Here is a 15,461-nt window from a genome sequence, read left to right as displayed (position 1 = left end):
ATTAGGCTTTTTGGGAAAGTCTTGTAGCATGGCACAGAAAGTGGAAAATTTTCACTGAGAAATGCCATGCTTTAGTTTTGTGTTACAGATGACTGTCAGCTGCAGTGAAATAAAGCTACACGGGTTTGTGGGAATGAACATTTTACAGCAGCTCTAAATTTTTCAAGTCTCAAAGGTTTAAGTGTAAATATTCATGAACTCCACAGAGTATATTTTCCACACCAAATCCATTTTGAATATTTTATCACACAAACCACTAAAATGATTTTGCATGATCTTTTAAAGAATACTTACTTCTTCACAAAAGTGGAAAATATCAACCGCAAGTGTTAGAACACTGAGAAGATGACAAAAAGAGAACACACACTGTTCTGTAAATTCTGTCTGTTAAAATGCACACAGTTTAACTGGACATGGAAAGTTTCTTGTCTTTTACAAATCCCTTCTCTCCTTGGAAATCCCTAGTCACTTGTACCAGGATACTCCTAGCACAGCTTCAGAATATTTCAAGTTCACTGTGTGAGATGAAAGAACCACACCAATCATTCTCTAAAGGTCTAACAGATAATAAGATGGTTCAATATTTTACTTATGCACAATCTAAGCACATTACATGAATTTTCCATCACTTGACAATAAAATGAATTTGAATGAATGTCTCTTGTAATGAAAAAAAGAACCTTACTTTAAACTAATTGGCTTTTTCATTTTCTCAATTACTAACTCAGTAACTTGAACTTCAACACCTTAGTAATTAGTGAAAGGAGTTAATCTTGAAAAAAAAGTCCAAATGTTTAAGAATTAGAAACTGATTGAAATCTCTGACTGAAGTTACATTAAATGTATCCACAGCATCAAAAAGTTAGAAATAAAACCATTACTAATTTGTGGTAAATCAAACCTAATTAATAGTACCTGCTTAATATATCATATACAGCAGCAGAAAAATTTAGCGCTGTATTCAGCGCTAGGGATAGGATACGCTGGCAAGGAGAAGAGTGAGAGAAAAACATTTATTTTCACTAGAGTCAGTTACCAAATAATGAAATAGTATAGTGATTACTCTGTGGTATCGATAAACAACCTTACAGACAGTGGGAGCAGTACGAATAAGATACTTAGAGCAGAAGAATTTACAGAAAAATAATCTGCCATTCCACTGCTAGTCAGACAAAGCAGGACACATCTATCTGTAAAGTGAAAAATACATCCTGAAAAAGATGGAACCTCCTCCTCTCCAGGTCTAACCCAAGGAAAGCCTTTGCCCCCACCCATGCGGGGGAATGTGTGCACTGGCTCCCATCTGTCCACTCCCCAAGGAAACGCCCAAAGAGATGTGTGGAGAGCTTTTCCCTTCCTGCTCCAAACTGCAAATGTTTAAAGGGGAAATCTTTTTTCTAGGAGGCAACTGAGAGGCTCAAAGTACAGGAGAGAAGATAAGCAATTGATTTCAGTGTGCTGTGCCGATGTTTCTGCCTCCCTGTACCCCAGTGTTGCTAAGCTATGGTGTTATGTGATGTTCAAAGCTATCTGTAGGCACACAAGCCCTTTGTTCCACAGGGCAGCTGAGTTCTTCTATCGAAAGAACCAAATGATGCTAGACAGCCCTGGTGACTTAAAAACCATCATCAATATAAATGGTAAATCCTCCCTGTAAAACTGTTTTTGTCTATGGCACACAGGAAGGAAAAAGCAAAACCTAATCAGACTGCTGTTCTTGTGCTGGTGAGGATAGACCCTTTGACTGCAAATAAAAGCTTTTGCCACAAACTTAGAACAGTCAGATCAACAAGTCCTTAGCACCACTTCCAGGGTATCTTCTGTGGGAACATCTTACTGCTGCACACGTGCCTGATAAAGGAGTGACATGCATGTGCACACATTCCACAGATGACACCCCCCCTTATACACACAGGGACACCTTTCGTTTCTGTGTTGTCCTTCTGTATGCATCAGGTACTGTAATCTGTACTAAAAAAACAACATGAAAAAACAGGCTTTGTGAAAATAAAAAATCCTTGAAACACAAATGAAGCTGTTTAACACCATAAGCACAAAACATGATTTGGCCAGCTGACACTACAAATTCATCTGCAAGTATTAAAAATAAGTTGCCATTTAGTATAGCAGTATGTATTTCTGTGCAGAACCCCCTAAGCTATGCAAACTACTTAGACTTAAGGGAAAGAAATAAAACAGTTGTTATATGCTTCTTCCCTTACACAGTTAAATGCAAATTCTCTCTTACAGTCATATTCCTGCTATCTCCCTGCACACACAGCTGATACGCCACCTACTGCAAACCCAAGCTGACAGTCGGAGCAATGCGAGCAGCATTTCCATTCCAACATCGAGCTGGAGCTGAATAAAGGTGCTTTTTAAAAAGAAACATCCTCTTTGCAAGCTGACAAGAGCAAAGCAGGATAGCTGTATTGTTATCCTAGCTTCAATAATGGAGAGAAAAGCAAGCAGGAGAGAAAACGAATGCGAAGAAAAAAACAGCAACTCTGAAAGCTCCGAGCTAGACAAGGACTACAAAACGTCTCTGATTACTCTGAATGTCGGTGGTTATCTATATATCACACAAAAACAGACACTAACCAAGTATCCAGATTCTTTCCTGGAGGGGATCATAAATGGAAGAATAATGTGCCCATTTGATGCAGATGGTCATTACTTCATAGACAGAGATGGACTCCTTTTTAGACACATCCTCAACTTCCTACGGAACGGAGAACTTCTTCTACCAGAGGGGTTTCGAGAAAATCAACTTTTGGCACAAGAAGCCGAATTTTTCCAGCTTAAGGTACTCTCAGAGGCAGTGAAATCAAGGTGGGAGAAGGAACAGCTAGCATCCCGAGAGACTACTTTCCTGGAAATAACTGACAGCCACGACCGTTCACAAGGACTTAGAATCTTTTGTAATGCTCCTGAATTCATTGCAAAAATAAAATCCAGAATTGTACTGGTGTCCAAAAGCAGGCTGGATGGATTTCCAGAGGAGTTTTCAGTATCTTCAAATATTATTCAATTCAAGTACTTCATAAAGTCTGAAAACGGTACACGATTGGTACTGAAGGAGGACAACACCTTCGTATGCACCCTGGAAACTCTTAAATTTGAGGCTATAATGACGGCTTTAAAATGTGGATTTAGACTGCTGACCAGTCTGGACTGTTCAAGAGGGTCGATTGTTCACAGTGATGCACTGCATTTTATCAAGTAATCACAAAGGCACAGGAAACGAGCACGCAGCCAGTAAACCTCCCTGAGCTGCAGCCTCCTGGCATCACAAATAATGCATCTAACTAGCTCTGTACCACAGAGCTCAGCTGCTAATCAACTGATGTGAGCTAATGGTATGTAAATCTCATAATGACATCTATCTCTGGCTTACTAAAGCTGACTGAAAATTTTATGCCTGAATTTAACAAGAATCATCTGCTAACATTGTAAACAGATGGAATGCTTTATGTTCTTTGTAATATGTTTTATCAATGCTGTCTTTCAACCAGAGTCTAGCTGAATTTTTGTGTACCTGTGTGATGAACATGCATATACCTAACTGCTCTGCTGAACAGCAGTGAGAGTGTTTTCAGACAATAAGCAGGCTTAAAGTATGTTTTGCTTTTAACAAATTAAGAATGGATTTTAACTGGAATAAATGATTTTGACTGTTCATTAGTGTTTATGGTAATGTATTGTACTGAATTTCCAAAAATAAGATTGCAAGAGAGTTTAAAATAACCAACTTAATTTTTAAGTTAAATGATTTCTCAACTCACTTAACCCCAAATTTATACTATATTGTTACAGTAATGCTGCCAGAAACATGTAAACCAACAAAATAATTCTGGGGGAAATTAATTTTATTAAAGGAATTGGGTCCAATCTGCACAGAATGTTACATTTTCTAATCATACATACATATGAAATAGCTAACAAAAGTATTTGACATTAAGTTTAGTGTAACAGGTTTCCAGTATCAGCATCCAACAATGCCACAGTCAGTATTTCCTAGCAATCATTTGTGCTCATAAGGACAGGCAATGAACAAAGCCCTTGCTTTGCACAGTGGCTTACTAAATGCAATGAGTACTATCAGTTCTGAACAGACCACCTGCTGGCATTAAAGACAATTCACTCTTAAGTAATGGAATAAACACCTTCATTCTCCTCATCTCCACTATTTATAAAATCTTTTAATTGATATTTTAAACAAAGTTTTAATGGTTTCTATAGCACAACTGTAACTAATTTAAACACAAGGATTACAAACCAGTCATTTCACAAAAACAAGCTGAAAAATCATCACAAAAGGCAAGAAGAAGCAGCACTAACTCTAAGTGTTGTTTGTCATTGAAACCAATCATCACTCACAGCTCATATGAACCCAAAATTCAAGTAAAATGCTTATAAAGAAATAAAAAACAACTAAGTAGTCTCCCAAAACATTGGTTTTATAGAGGAAAAAAATAATGTCAACAAAAGGCAGTACAATCCATACTAGTAGTGACAACCAAGGAAAACAGCTAACAGAAGACAGGCTGAAAACAGTTGTGGTTTGGATTTCAGGGGGAACAAATCAATCCTAAGTATCAAGGGCTGAGAATACAAATGCAAGGTCCACTTATCCCTCAACATGAAACTCTTTTTCACTTCTAACACACAACAGGTGTTGTTAACTAGGGCTCTTGCTAGAGATGAATTAATACAGTGATGCTACATCTCCAGACCAGGAGCAGTGACTGAAACATATTCCAACATGATTTTATCAAATGGGGGAATTCAACCTCTCCAGAATACTCAATCAGAATGAATACACTGTCTAGAAATTATAATGTTTTCTATTTAGTCCTCCTATTACAGACTTACAGTTCACAAAAAAAATGTGGTTCTGTTAAAAAAATGGTTCTAAGTGGAACATTTTCAGGCTCTAATGTTTAAAAATCAGATCACTTTAGATTTCAGGCATACAAGCTGAATAACTGTCCATGTATCCCAAAACTTCTCTGAATTTGTCCAAATGCATTAATTATACACACACAAAAGATACATAGTAAAATACTATTGTTTACATGTGCCACCAGTATGTGTCATCTTCCCTCCTCCCCCTCCAAGCTATTTTCAAATTGAGGTATTAAAAAAATCCTCATTAACCACTACTCTTGTGCTTATAAGAATCTGTAGGACTTCTGTGAAAAGCAAATGTGAAAGCTTCCCTAAAAGAAATACAAATCCTGTTGATCTTCTAGGACAAGAACTAGAAACACAATCACACAGAACAATTACATGAAAAGCCCTCTGTAGATAGAATTCTCTACATGAGCAAGATAAAGTGGCAAGACAATCTAAAAAAGCTCCATAATAAATCCACAAGTTTTAAAGCAGCATGCTCACAGTGCTGTCAAATACACAGCCTGCATCAACACAAAGTCTGGAGGAGGCTGTTGCTCCTGGGATGTCAATCCATTTGCACTTAAACACTTTGATTACAACTTTCATTTGTCCTGGGTCTTTGACTAAAATTTAAAATGTAATTGCAGCTGAAAAGAAGGAAGGTGAAAACCAATTTTTATTTCAAACTATTAATATATGTTAATTAAAATATGTTGTGGTTGCTCGCCTTTCAGTTAAGCTCTTAGGATGCCAAACACCAAGAAATCAATTGTTAGCACTCCCCTATCAGAAGGCAGAACCAGTTTTTTATTGGAGAATGACTTTTGCTCATGAAAAATTAGTAGAGAATTTGATGGTTCTGCATTTATTGTAGAAAATACTTTCAGAATATAAGTTATTCATAAGCTGATAATCACAAGTAACATGGAAACCATTTGAAGCATCTTCTAAGAATATTGTATAGCTATTCATAAAAGATTTATTTGCCAGGCTTTTGGTTCAGAGTATCTACTGCCCTCTTAACCTATGAAAGAGAACTTGGAAAAAAAGAGGGGGTTTTTAGGTGAAAAATGGACTTCTGTAATAATTATTAAAATAAATACCTGTGTCGTTTGGTTGGTTTATTGCAGGTTGGTTTGTTTGTTTGTTTGAAAGTCAATGATTCATTACCTTATGTAATTTTAACTGGAAATTTTGTATATTTCTGTGTAACACTGACATCTATGGCACACACGTAAAGTCATCTGCTGCAACACTAACTTCAATCTTGTTTCTTTTCCCTTATTCATGAGCAGTGATGCATTTCTGCAAGTGTCAGGGTTTGAAAATTTTACATGCTACCTCTGTTCGAAGGCACCTCAGCTCTTTGAATTACACAGCAGAAAGGAACATGGAAGTAAAAAATTTAATTCACTTCCCTATTCAGACTAAACAAATCCACAACTGTCTTGAATCATGCCATATCAGCTACAATTAGACACTTAAAACTAGATATAAACTTGAGCCATTTTTCAGGGTGGGACTGTCTTGTTTTGGTATAGGAACAAAAAAAGGATATAAAGCCTCAATAGTGTGAATAATGTTTCCTCTGTACTCCATAATCATCCTAATTATAACATAAATATATTTTGCATATGTTCAGTCAGTCAGGTGGATACTCGTGTTCCATCACAGTAGGATGAGCCAGAAAAAGTACCCAGTCATGCATCAGCTACCTTTTCTGTCTTTTCTTTAAAGCTGGAAATTTCATATTCAATAACTGCTGTGACAATATGAAAGCTGCAAAATCAAGTGCTTAAGCCAGAAATACCCACAGTTGTTCTAACAACATTAACATTACTAAGTATATGATGTGCAGGCAAAATATTTCTATTCTCCTTTCTCTCATTAAGACTGGGATCACAACAAACTTATCAGAACGGTCCTACAAGTATCAGGAAGGAATGACAATTACCACCATTTCTCTGATGATCTTCAATTGCTCTGGTAGGAGTAAGAAGGAACTTCCTCCTCTTTCCCCAGGGAGGCACTTAACCTGCTCCCAGGCTTGGTCAGCTCTGCTTGCCTCCCTGCCTGTTTTGCCAGGTGAGATAAGGTGTCACCAAGCAGAAAGGAGAGGCAAGTGAAGGCAGGACTAAATTCCATAGACTATAAAAAAAAAAGTCCTTGTCCCTATTAATTTCTTGAATGACTACTCATGGAAAAATATAAATAGCTGCCAAATTAACCAAAATACTGACACCTGGATGCTCGCCTTTCCCCAGTGGTGGAGCAGAAGCCAAGGATTCCATCACACTTGGCAGTACACTGCCATAGGTACCAACTACATGGATTTCTATTGAGTACAAAACCTACAAGTGGCTGCACTATGTCAGACTAAAGCTTGTTTTAGCCCAGTTTTCCCTGGTGACTGGGAACTGTTTCTGAACCCAGAGACTTCACATGTCTGGGAGAACCCACATTTTTGACAGTTTGACCCTCACATTCTTTCCCTTGTCTTGTCCTCTCCTCCCATCATACAACTATTTTTCATTTTTGTTTCACTGTACCCCTTTCCTTCATCAGGCCAGTTGTGGGGCTTTGTCAGTGATGTCTAAGAAAGAATAAATACTGGGAAAAATATATACAATGTCTGCACAAAGTATTTCTTCAGTCTCTAACCAGTCTTACTGCCCAATGACTTCTAGAGTTAGATGTGGTTTCTGGATGTAGTCTTGATGCTGTGAAATACAGAGGCTGCACAACAAGGTCAAATTGGAGCTCCAGTTCTGTACCTTCAGCACTGACTCACCCACTGACCAGTTTCACAGCCTCATAATTGCACTATTGATATTTTCAAACACTCATGTCTTATTTTTCATTTTTTGCATTTGTACCTATTACAACTGTTTAAGTGACAACAGGTCACTTCTTTTCTACAGTAGGTAAAAATTACATCATCATTTGCAGAAAATCAGTGGCATTGCTGTTTTTGCCTCTTAAAAGCATTACAAGGTTTCCACTCACTAAGACGAGAAGAGGTTAAGAAAATTATCTTCCTCCCCCACTCCTCATTAGTATACAAGCAGAATAAGGGCAGGCAACAAAAAATACAATTTAATAAGAGCAGTGTCTAATCCATTCATTTATTTGTGTAGAAGGGTCACGTTGCCCTAATGCTACTGACTGATAAATCAGGATTGGGGATGAAGAGCACAAGTTCACTTGAGTCTGTGACAAAATAAATACTATTTTCCTAGGCTAGATCATCTTTGCAAAATAACTATTACATAAACCTAACATTGTCTGCTGCCCTGCAACACAGGGTAGATTGAAAAGGAAAGTGACTACTAGTTAAAAAATAAAGGAATCCTTACATGAAGAAAGAGGCTTGCATAATTTACTGTGTTGAAACAAAATCAATAAGTAAGGTACAAGGAATTTAGGATCAGGAAAAATAACACTTTGGGATTTATTTACATTTGAAATAGACATTCTGTAACTCGTATGTATTGGTATATCACAGAGAACATTGTCTCAAAACACTGCCTCTGTAAATCACCATCATTCCCAAAAACTTGCCAGAAAACAAGCAGTATGGCAAGGACTGGGGAAGGTAGGAGGAAGATGTATGATGACACCTGAGGAACACAGATGAGCAACCACTCTGAAAAAGCAACAGCAGTTGCCTTTCTTTCTGAAATTGCGTAATACTCTGTAGAACTAGACAGTTGATTTCTCTTCCCAAAAATGTTTGTAGTAGGAGTACCACACACAGCTAATGCAACAGTCTCCCAGGAAGCTGTTTCTATCTGTGCTGTTCAAAGCTGGTACAATAATTATAGCTGTAAACAGAAGCTACTCATTTAAAACACCATTACAACATGATGATATGCAAGCTCAACATGCTAGGATTTGAAAACCAAGTTGTTAGAAGATGACTCCTATAAACTGAGTCATTCTGAATGTCTGTAAGCTTCTCCTGATAATGCTAAAAATGACAATACTGCCTTGTTCACTGGCGGTGTGACTTTGGGAGACATAACCTTGGTTTACACACAGCTCATGAAAGCCATCATCTTTCTGGGCATTAAAGAGGTATTCCACTAGTCCCACCCCAAGCATTATTTCATTTTTGTGAAAAGCTAGATCTCTACTCTCTTCCAGGATACATCTTTTTTTTTTTTCCTTTGACACCACCAGACTTTCAGGGATAGCTTTGCTCCAGGTATAGAAAGCCTGCTCTAACTGAAGCACAAGGTCTCACTGCTCACAGCTCCTGAAGAGAGATTTGGCATCCTGTGTCGGGGCGTGGCACTTTACCAGCAACAGAAACATATCAAGGAGATGAGAATCCAGATTTAAAAACCCAAGGCTGCTTGCTGGGGAAATGCCCCAGGAAGATGAAGCTCCAAGGGGCTTGCTAGAGTCTGGAGTCTGATGTTCAGGGAAGTCTGGAGTGCTGGACTCCCCCAGCTGTGAGAATGGGGAGGGAGAAGTGTGGTGAGAGAGCCTATGAGCACTACAAGGTGAAGAGAAAGGGACGCAGTGTCTGTCATTCACTGTCAGCTGAGGGTCTTGGTTTTGTGATGAAGACAGATGCCCACACCGTGCAACACTGAGGTTATACAACATCAGTAATGTCTAATAATCCTGAAATTAATAAATAAATAATGGATGACAAATCTCACAAAATTCTTTTTTTGCTTTTCATATGCCACCTTTTAAAGAGGCAATTTTATTTATTATAGCAGAAGTCAGAGGAATTAACTTTTAAAAAAAACTGTTAATAGCAAATTTCAAGCTACAAATCTCCTGCTGCAGCTCCACAGAAAGCTATTTGGTTAGCTCCTAGGAGATTCCTGATTTTGTACCATAGTGAAAAGATAAAGTGAAAAAAAAAACAGGTCAGAGGTGGATACAGACTCTCTCAATCAGGAAGAAAAAATAAGCAAACAAACTAGCAATGAAGAGGCTAAGCATGAAAAAATGTAAACAGAACAAGCAACTGTAACACCAAAGCCGGTCATTTATTGCCTCTCTACTACTTAAATAAGGCCTTTGGCAAGTATTAGGGATAAAGCAGTACATTTTCTCAGTACTGAAACTGGTAGTCTCAGAGGAGACAAATTAAAGGTCCTGCCAGCCAGGTTGATAAGAATCAGCTAAAGAGAGGAAAAGGTACTCTTGAGGTTAGAAGTCTTATCAATACTAACATTATCTAAGGCCTGCAGCACTGCCAGGTCTTATGACATTTCCAACACTTTTTCTAAAAAGAATAGCAAATAAAGCTCTTTCCCAACAGAGCAGAAATCTAACAGGTAGGCTATCTTACGCCTTCCATATGATGATAAAAGTCCACTTCTGTAACTTTTCAGCCACGTCAAGATTATCATTTCTGGGTTTGCCCACAGAGTTCCCTCATTTTATTCACTTTGAAACTGACTCCTGCAAGTCTTACATGTCAGTCTTGTACTGGCCAAGACAGAAAACATTTGATTTTCCTCTGCCCCTTTGATCCATCATTCAAGGCTCTGAATTCACAATACTCCAACAATCTGAACCCATCAAATGTAATCAAACCCATCAAATGCTGGTAGGTGGGTGAACTGCAACAATCAGCAAAATACCTCACAGAAGACAAACACAATTTGTGAAGTCATGATCTGCAGTGCTCGGCATGGCTAAGATTCCTGGGATTCCTCAAGTCATAAGGAAAACCAAGAACTCTGGTACAAGCCAAAAGCACACTTCTGTTTATTCACTACTTCTACAAGCTGCACATGGACATCATAAAAGGACAAAATACGGTCATGGCATTAATTCCCCTTGTTTTGTATCAAGTTCTGTTCTCAGGAGAGAACCTGTATGATAATAAGAACAGTGTTGTTTGCTCAGACATACATGTTAGACTATTCATACAATATCCTAAAATAAATAGCCACACTCTAAGGGCACCAAGGACATTTACACAAATTCTCAAGAAAATTCACTTAATGGTGGCCTACATTAAATCCATATCCTTTTGCTATTGTACCACTGCACCTTCCCTGTTCTTCCACAATATTCATTATAACCAGTACCACAGGCCTTGACTACATATAGCTTAAAGCAAAAATCATTGCTTTGTGAGTTTCAACAGCTACCAATGAAGTCTCACACTGATTACGGCTTCTGGAAAGCCACTGGGAAACTTGTATTTTAAGCTGTGTTGTATTTATCTGCCAACAAACCCAGTTATATTTCCAAGACAAAAACTGTTTCTGTGTCTTGAACATGGCAGAATCTGCATCGAAATGATCTTCAACACTGAGTTGCAAGCTAGTATTTAAATTAAAAGTTACTGTTTTATTCCTCCTGACAATCATTTTTCAGTTAGAGTTTTGCTTTTGGAGTTTAACTAATATAGGTTCATTGCTTGAAAGAAGATAAAATCAAATGTGCGTTTAGCAGCTTTATACCATCCCATGTTATACCGTAAGAAGTCTCTGTCTTTACCAAAAAATGGCTGATTTTATCACATGGAAGTCAGTGGTTATCATCACATTTACAATGAATTTCAAATGTTCCGACATATGTATAATCAACATGTGAATCCTTTTTTTTTTACTTTAATATCAAGAAATTAAGGAAGTGGTATCTACAAACAGTTTGAGTGTTGTACACTTCTGTCTGCAGTCACATTCATACACTCACAATTGGTAAAATTTTAATACTAAATTCACCCTATATTGTCTGTCTACATGCTCAAAGCTTGGGCAACATTAAATACTCAGTTGCTGCCCCTGCAGCTTCCATAAAATGCACTTCCACAAGGACTGCACCTAACTGAATTTGCTCTTACATGAGAATGCATTTCTTTACTGCATCATACTCAGCAGACTACACAGGCTCACAGCAGCAGCTTCTCAGTATTTTTATTGGGGGGAGGAGCAGGTCACACTTTATACTGGCACAAATGCTTGGTTTTCACAGCTTCTGTCACCACTGACAGCACTTTCAGGTAGGTGCAAGCGATGTCATAAACAAACAAGAGCCACATACACATATTTGGATTTAAATCGCTTGCTCATCCTTATATAGGACCAAGCAAAGCCAATCCTCATTTCTCTTTTCCTTTAGCTTAGTGTATCATTTGCTCCTTTCACTTTCAGCGTAAACCAGCCTTCAGGCACTAAACAACACTAGTTGAATCACCAAGCACTGTTTATCACAAGCTCTAAACAAATAGATTTCTGTATGGAAAAACTGATCTAAAATGATAAAATGCAAAAGGAACTCAAATTTAATTTAAGGAAACTTGTCTCACATATGTCTTGATTCCTGAATATTTTGCTGTTAACATCATTCAAGATATTATGGATACTAAAGATTTTACATGGGCTCAAACAACAGTGACACTTCATAGAAGAAAAATCCATGAGGTTCCTGTTAGGTAAAATACCATAACTTCTGTTTCTGGAACTCCCTGAGCTGTGAATCACTAACGGCTGGAAGAAGCTGGAACAGGTTGCCCAGAGAGGAGGAAGGTGCTCATCTCTGCAAACCTTCAAGATTAGGTTGGACAGAGGTCTGAGCAACCTGTTTTAGCTGGAGATGTTCCTGCTCATTGCAGGGGTGCTGGACTAAGTGAGCTTTAAAGGTCCTTTTCAAACCAAACTGTTCTAGGATTCCATGAGAAGTATCCTGGGGAGGTACCATTATGCTCCTGCTCTTACTCTCATCTCAAGGTATCTGCTGCTGACCACCACTGAGGACAGCACACCAGCCAGATCAACTTTGGTGTGATCCAGTACCACTCACAGTCTCTCTCAAACAGCATCATGTAGAGTAGCAACACTGTCATGGCTTTTCTAGGTGGTTTACAACTATCCCAACAACAAATGTGATTAAAGATGTCATACATAATACTAAGGATTTACGACATAAATTCTAAAGTTTGACAGCACCATGCCAATGTAATCATCTTTTAATGATGTAAATCAAATGGTTTTGGAATGCCATATCTCATTTACTTTCTTTACTTACTATGAAAAACTTTACATATTTTAATTCAGTAAGACCCAAAAGGATTTTGTTATGCTAACATGCTAAATAAAAACATAAAAGACATCATCTTTGCCTCAAAAGTACTTGATGTAGGCCAAGAAACGGTAGATTAACAGAAAAAATTAAATACTAAATATCCTGAATTACCTGAGAGGTAGTTTGGAAAAGGCCATCTGAGTTCCATAATGATTTTGAGAAAAAAGTGAATAAGCAAACAGTGTAACTGATGGCTGAGAGACCTCCTTTACATGCCCCAGGGTAAGCAACTACCATCACTCAGAGTGAATCCCTACCCAGTTTGATTCCATAAAATGGGTTTAGAACTTATCCTGTCAGCATATTTAAACAGCTCACACCACAGTAATTCATTATTCTGGCTGAAGCAAAAATACAAACAACTAAACACGTGGCCATCTTACACAACATTCACAGAACTCAGAAGAGGCACCAAGTGAACAGCAGACAATTCAACCATTCAAACACAAACCGAAACAAAACAAAACCAAGAGTGCACCCTTACAACTACAAAACCAACTAAATGGAAGTATAGGAATTCTGATTCATTTTAGCAGCTAAAATCTCAATATCTGATTTACATGAGACGCTGCATAGCAGTGAATCTCTTGTAGTGGTATAAAATACCAATCTCTAGGAAGTAGCCCTTCTTATCTTAAAACTGCACCACGATTCACACAGAATCAGTGAACAGGTTTTACCAATTAAATAAGAAGAATTGCAAGCTGTAAAACACACCCTGTACAGACTTGTATTCAGTACAAGTCTGCAGACCATAACATTCCTAACGTCAGTCTTCTGACATGCTTAGGCCAGAGTAATAGAAGGAATCTCCATTTTACAAAAAATTCCCTGCTACAGAAAATAAAACCCAAACCCTACCTCTAGCCAGACACAAACTACACACTTCTGACAGTATTTGATGCTGAAAAGCAATTCAAAGAAGTCAGATACTAGAACAAGCAGACATCTCCATGTTTAAGGGTCCAAGAAGTACTTTCAAGAAGACATTTTAAACACCCACTAGCATTAGACTTTTGTTTAGGAAATGCTTTTAAGAAAAGTAGGAGTTTGAAACTCTTTCACATCTTTCACATGAGCCATCTCCTATCTGTACCATTACCACTTAACAAGTGCACTCCAGTCCCAGTACTATTTAATTCATGTGCACCAGAGATAATACTACTTTTTATGGACTATTTTTATGACTGCTTAGTTTATGTAATTGGAATCAAATAACAAAAGATATGGAAATGTGTCACAAACTTTCCAACCAAAAGAAAAGAATTCAAACTAAAGGTAGACAAACAATAAATTGAAACAAACAAAAAAAAAGGTTGAGAAATAAATAAAAGCTCCTAAACAACAGTGCAAAGAACATTACATTTCTAAACCTCTCCCTCATCATTTTATTCCCCTTCTTTCAAATAAAAAATATTAATAATTTAAACTTTTGGGCACAGCAGATAAACAGTTATGAAGTTATTTTTTAATGTTATGACATTCTACAAAATATTAAAAAAGACCCTTTTTTAAATTCACCAATTTCTTAATATGCGAAACTGAAAATTGCAGTAATAAGTAATTTCTTAAGTGTTTCAAAGAAAATGTCTGTACTCACCAGCACTGCCGCTTTCTGATTTTTCTTCTGATTGGTTTTCTGAGGAAAAAAAAAACAAAACAGAAAAGTAATCATAATGTTTCCATGTTGATTATCTGAAATTACATCCAACAACTGGGATGCAAAGTAAAGAATGATAAATTATGATAAAATCAAAATCACTGGATTTGATTAATGCTTATAAATACACCTTCTGAGGAATAATTTGCTACCAGGAGCAACAAAAGTCCTTTAGTGCCCAAACTTACAACTTAAATGAGAAAACTCTATTGCACCTCTGACTGAGCTCTGCGAGAACAAAGTTACACATTTATACAAAATCAGTAGCAGGATTATGCTCAAGAAATGTACATTATTCATTTATCTCACTGGTTAGCCTAGACAAACATTTTTATATATTACAAAAATAATCAGGGTTCTGCAAGAGAATGTTCTTAATTGGCATTAGGTAATTTTTTGACCTTGATCAACCTCTTCTCTACTCTTTTTACAGGCCATGGAAGAATTTATTTCTTCAAGCTTTTTCCTCTCTGATTATTTGTCCTACAATGATACTATAGCCCATTGGTATTTTTTCTCAAGTATTTGTACTTGTCAAGTACAACAAATAACCAGAAACACCTCCTGTTCCATGTAGCAGAGAATCATACGTATGAAACAGACACAGTGTTGCAAATTGACTTGCTAAAAAATTATCACTGGTGAATGGCAGAGTCAGATTCAGAAGCAGCTTTCTGCAAGGAATTCCAATCCCACATTCAAGGAATGGCTGCCAGTATAACTCAGTTATAACCCCTACCTGAGTTATAACCCTACCAAGTCCTGTATGATTAAACCCCTCCATTAATTTGTCAGTATTATATTTGACTGCTCCTCCTATATTTCTCCTTTTTATGCA

At 37.4% G+C, this 15,461-nt stretch overlaps 2 protein-coding genes across 2 annotated transcripts in view; one reads left to right on the top strand and one right to left on the bottom strand.

Annotated features, from left to right (window-relative positions):
* GTF2F2 (general transcription factor IIF subunit 2) overlaps positions 1 to 15,461 on the bottom strand; it is a 79,787-nt gene that overhangs the window by 49,842 nt on the left and 14,484 nt on the right. The window contains exon 5 of the mRNA XM_064408739.1: positions 14,564 to 14,602. Coding sequence (XP_064264809.1) covers positions 14,564 to 14,602 — 39 coding nt within the window. The remainder of the gene's footprint in view (positions 1 to 14,563; positions 14,603 to 15,461) is intronic.
* Positions 2,279 to 3,679, top strand: KCTD4 (potassium channel tetramerization domain containing 4). The gene has a single exon (XM_064408740.1). The coding sequence runs from the start codon at positions 2,453 to 2,455 to the stop codon at positions 3,224 to 3,226; it is 774 nt and encodes a 257-aa protein (XP_064264810.1). The 5' UTR covers positions 2,279 to 2,452; the 3' UTR covers positions 3,227 to 3,679.

Source organism: Passer domesticus, chromosome 2, assembly GCF_036417665.1.
Source record: "Passer domesticus isolate bPasDom1 chromosome 2, bPasDom1.hap1, whole genome shotgun sequence".
Lineage (NCBI taxonomy): Eukaryota > Metazoa > Chordata > Aves > Passeriformes > Passeridae > Passer > Passer domesticus.
This window is presented reverse-complemented; position numbering and strand designations above follow the sequence as displayed.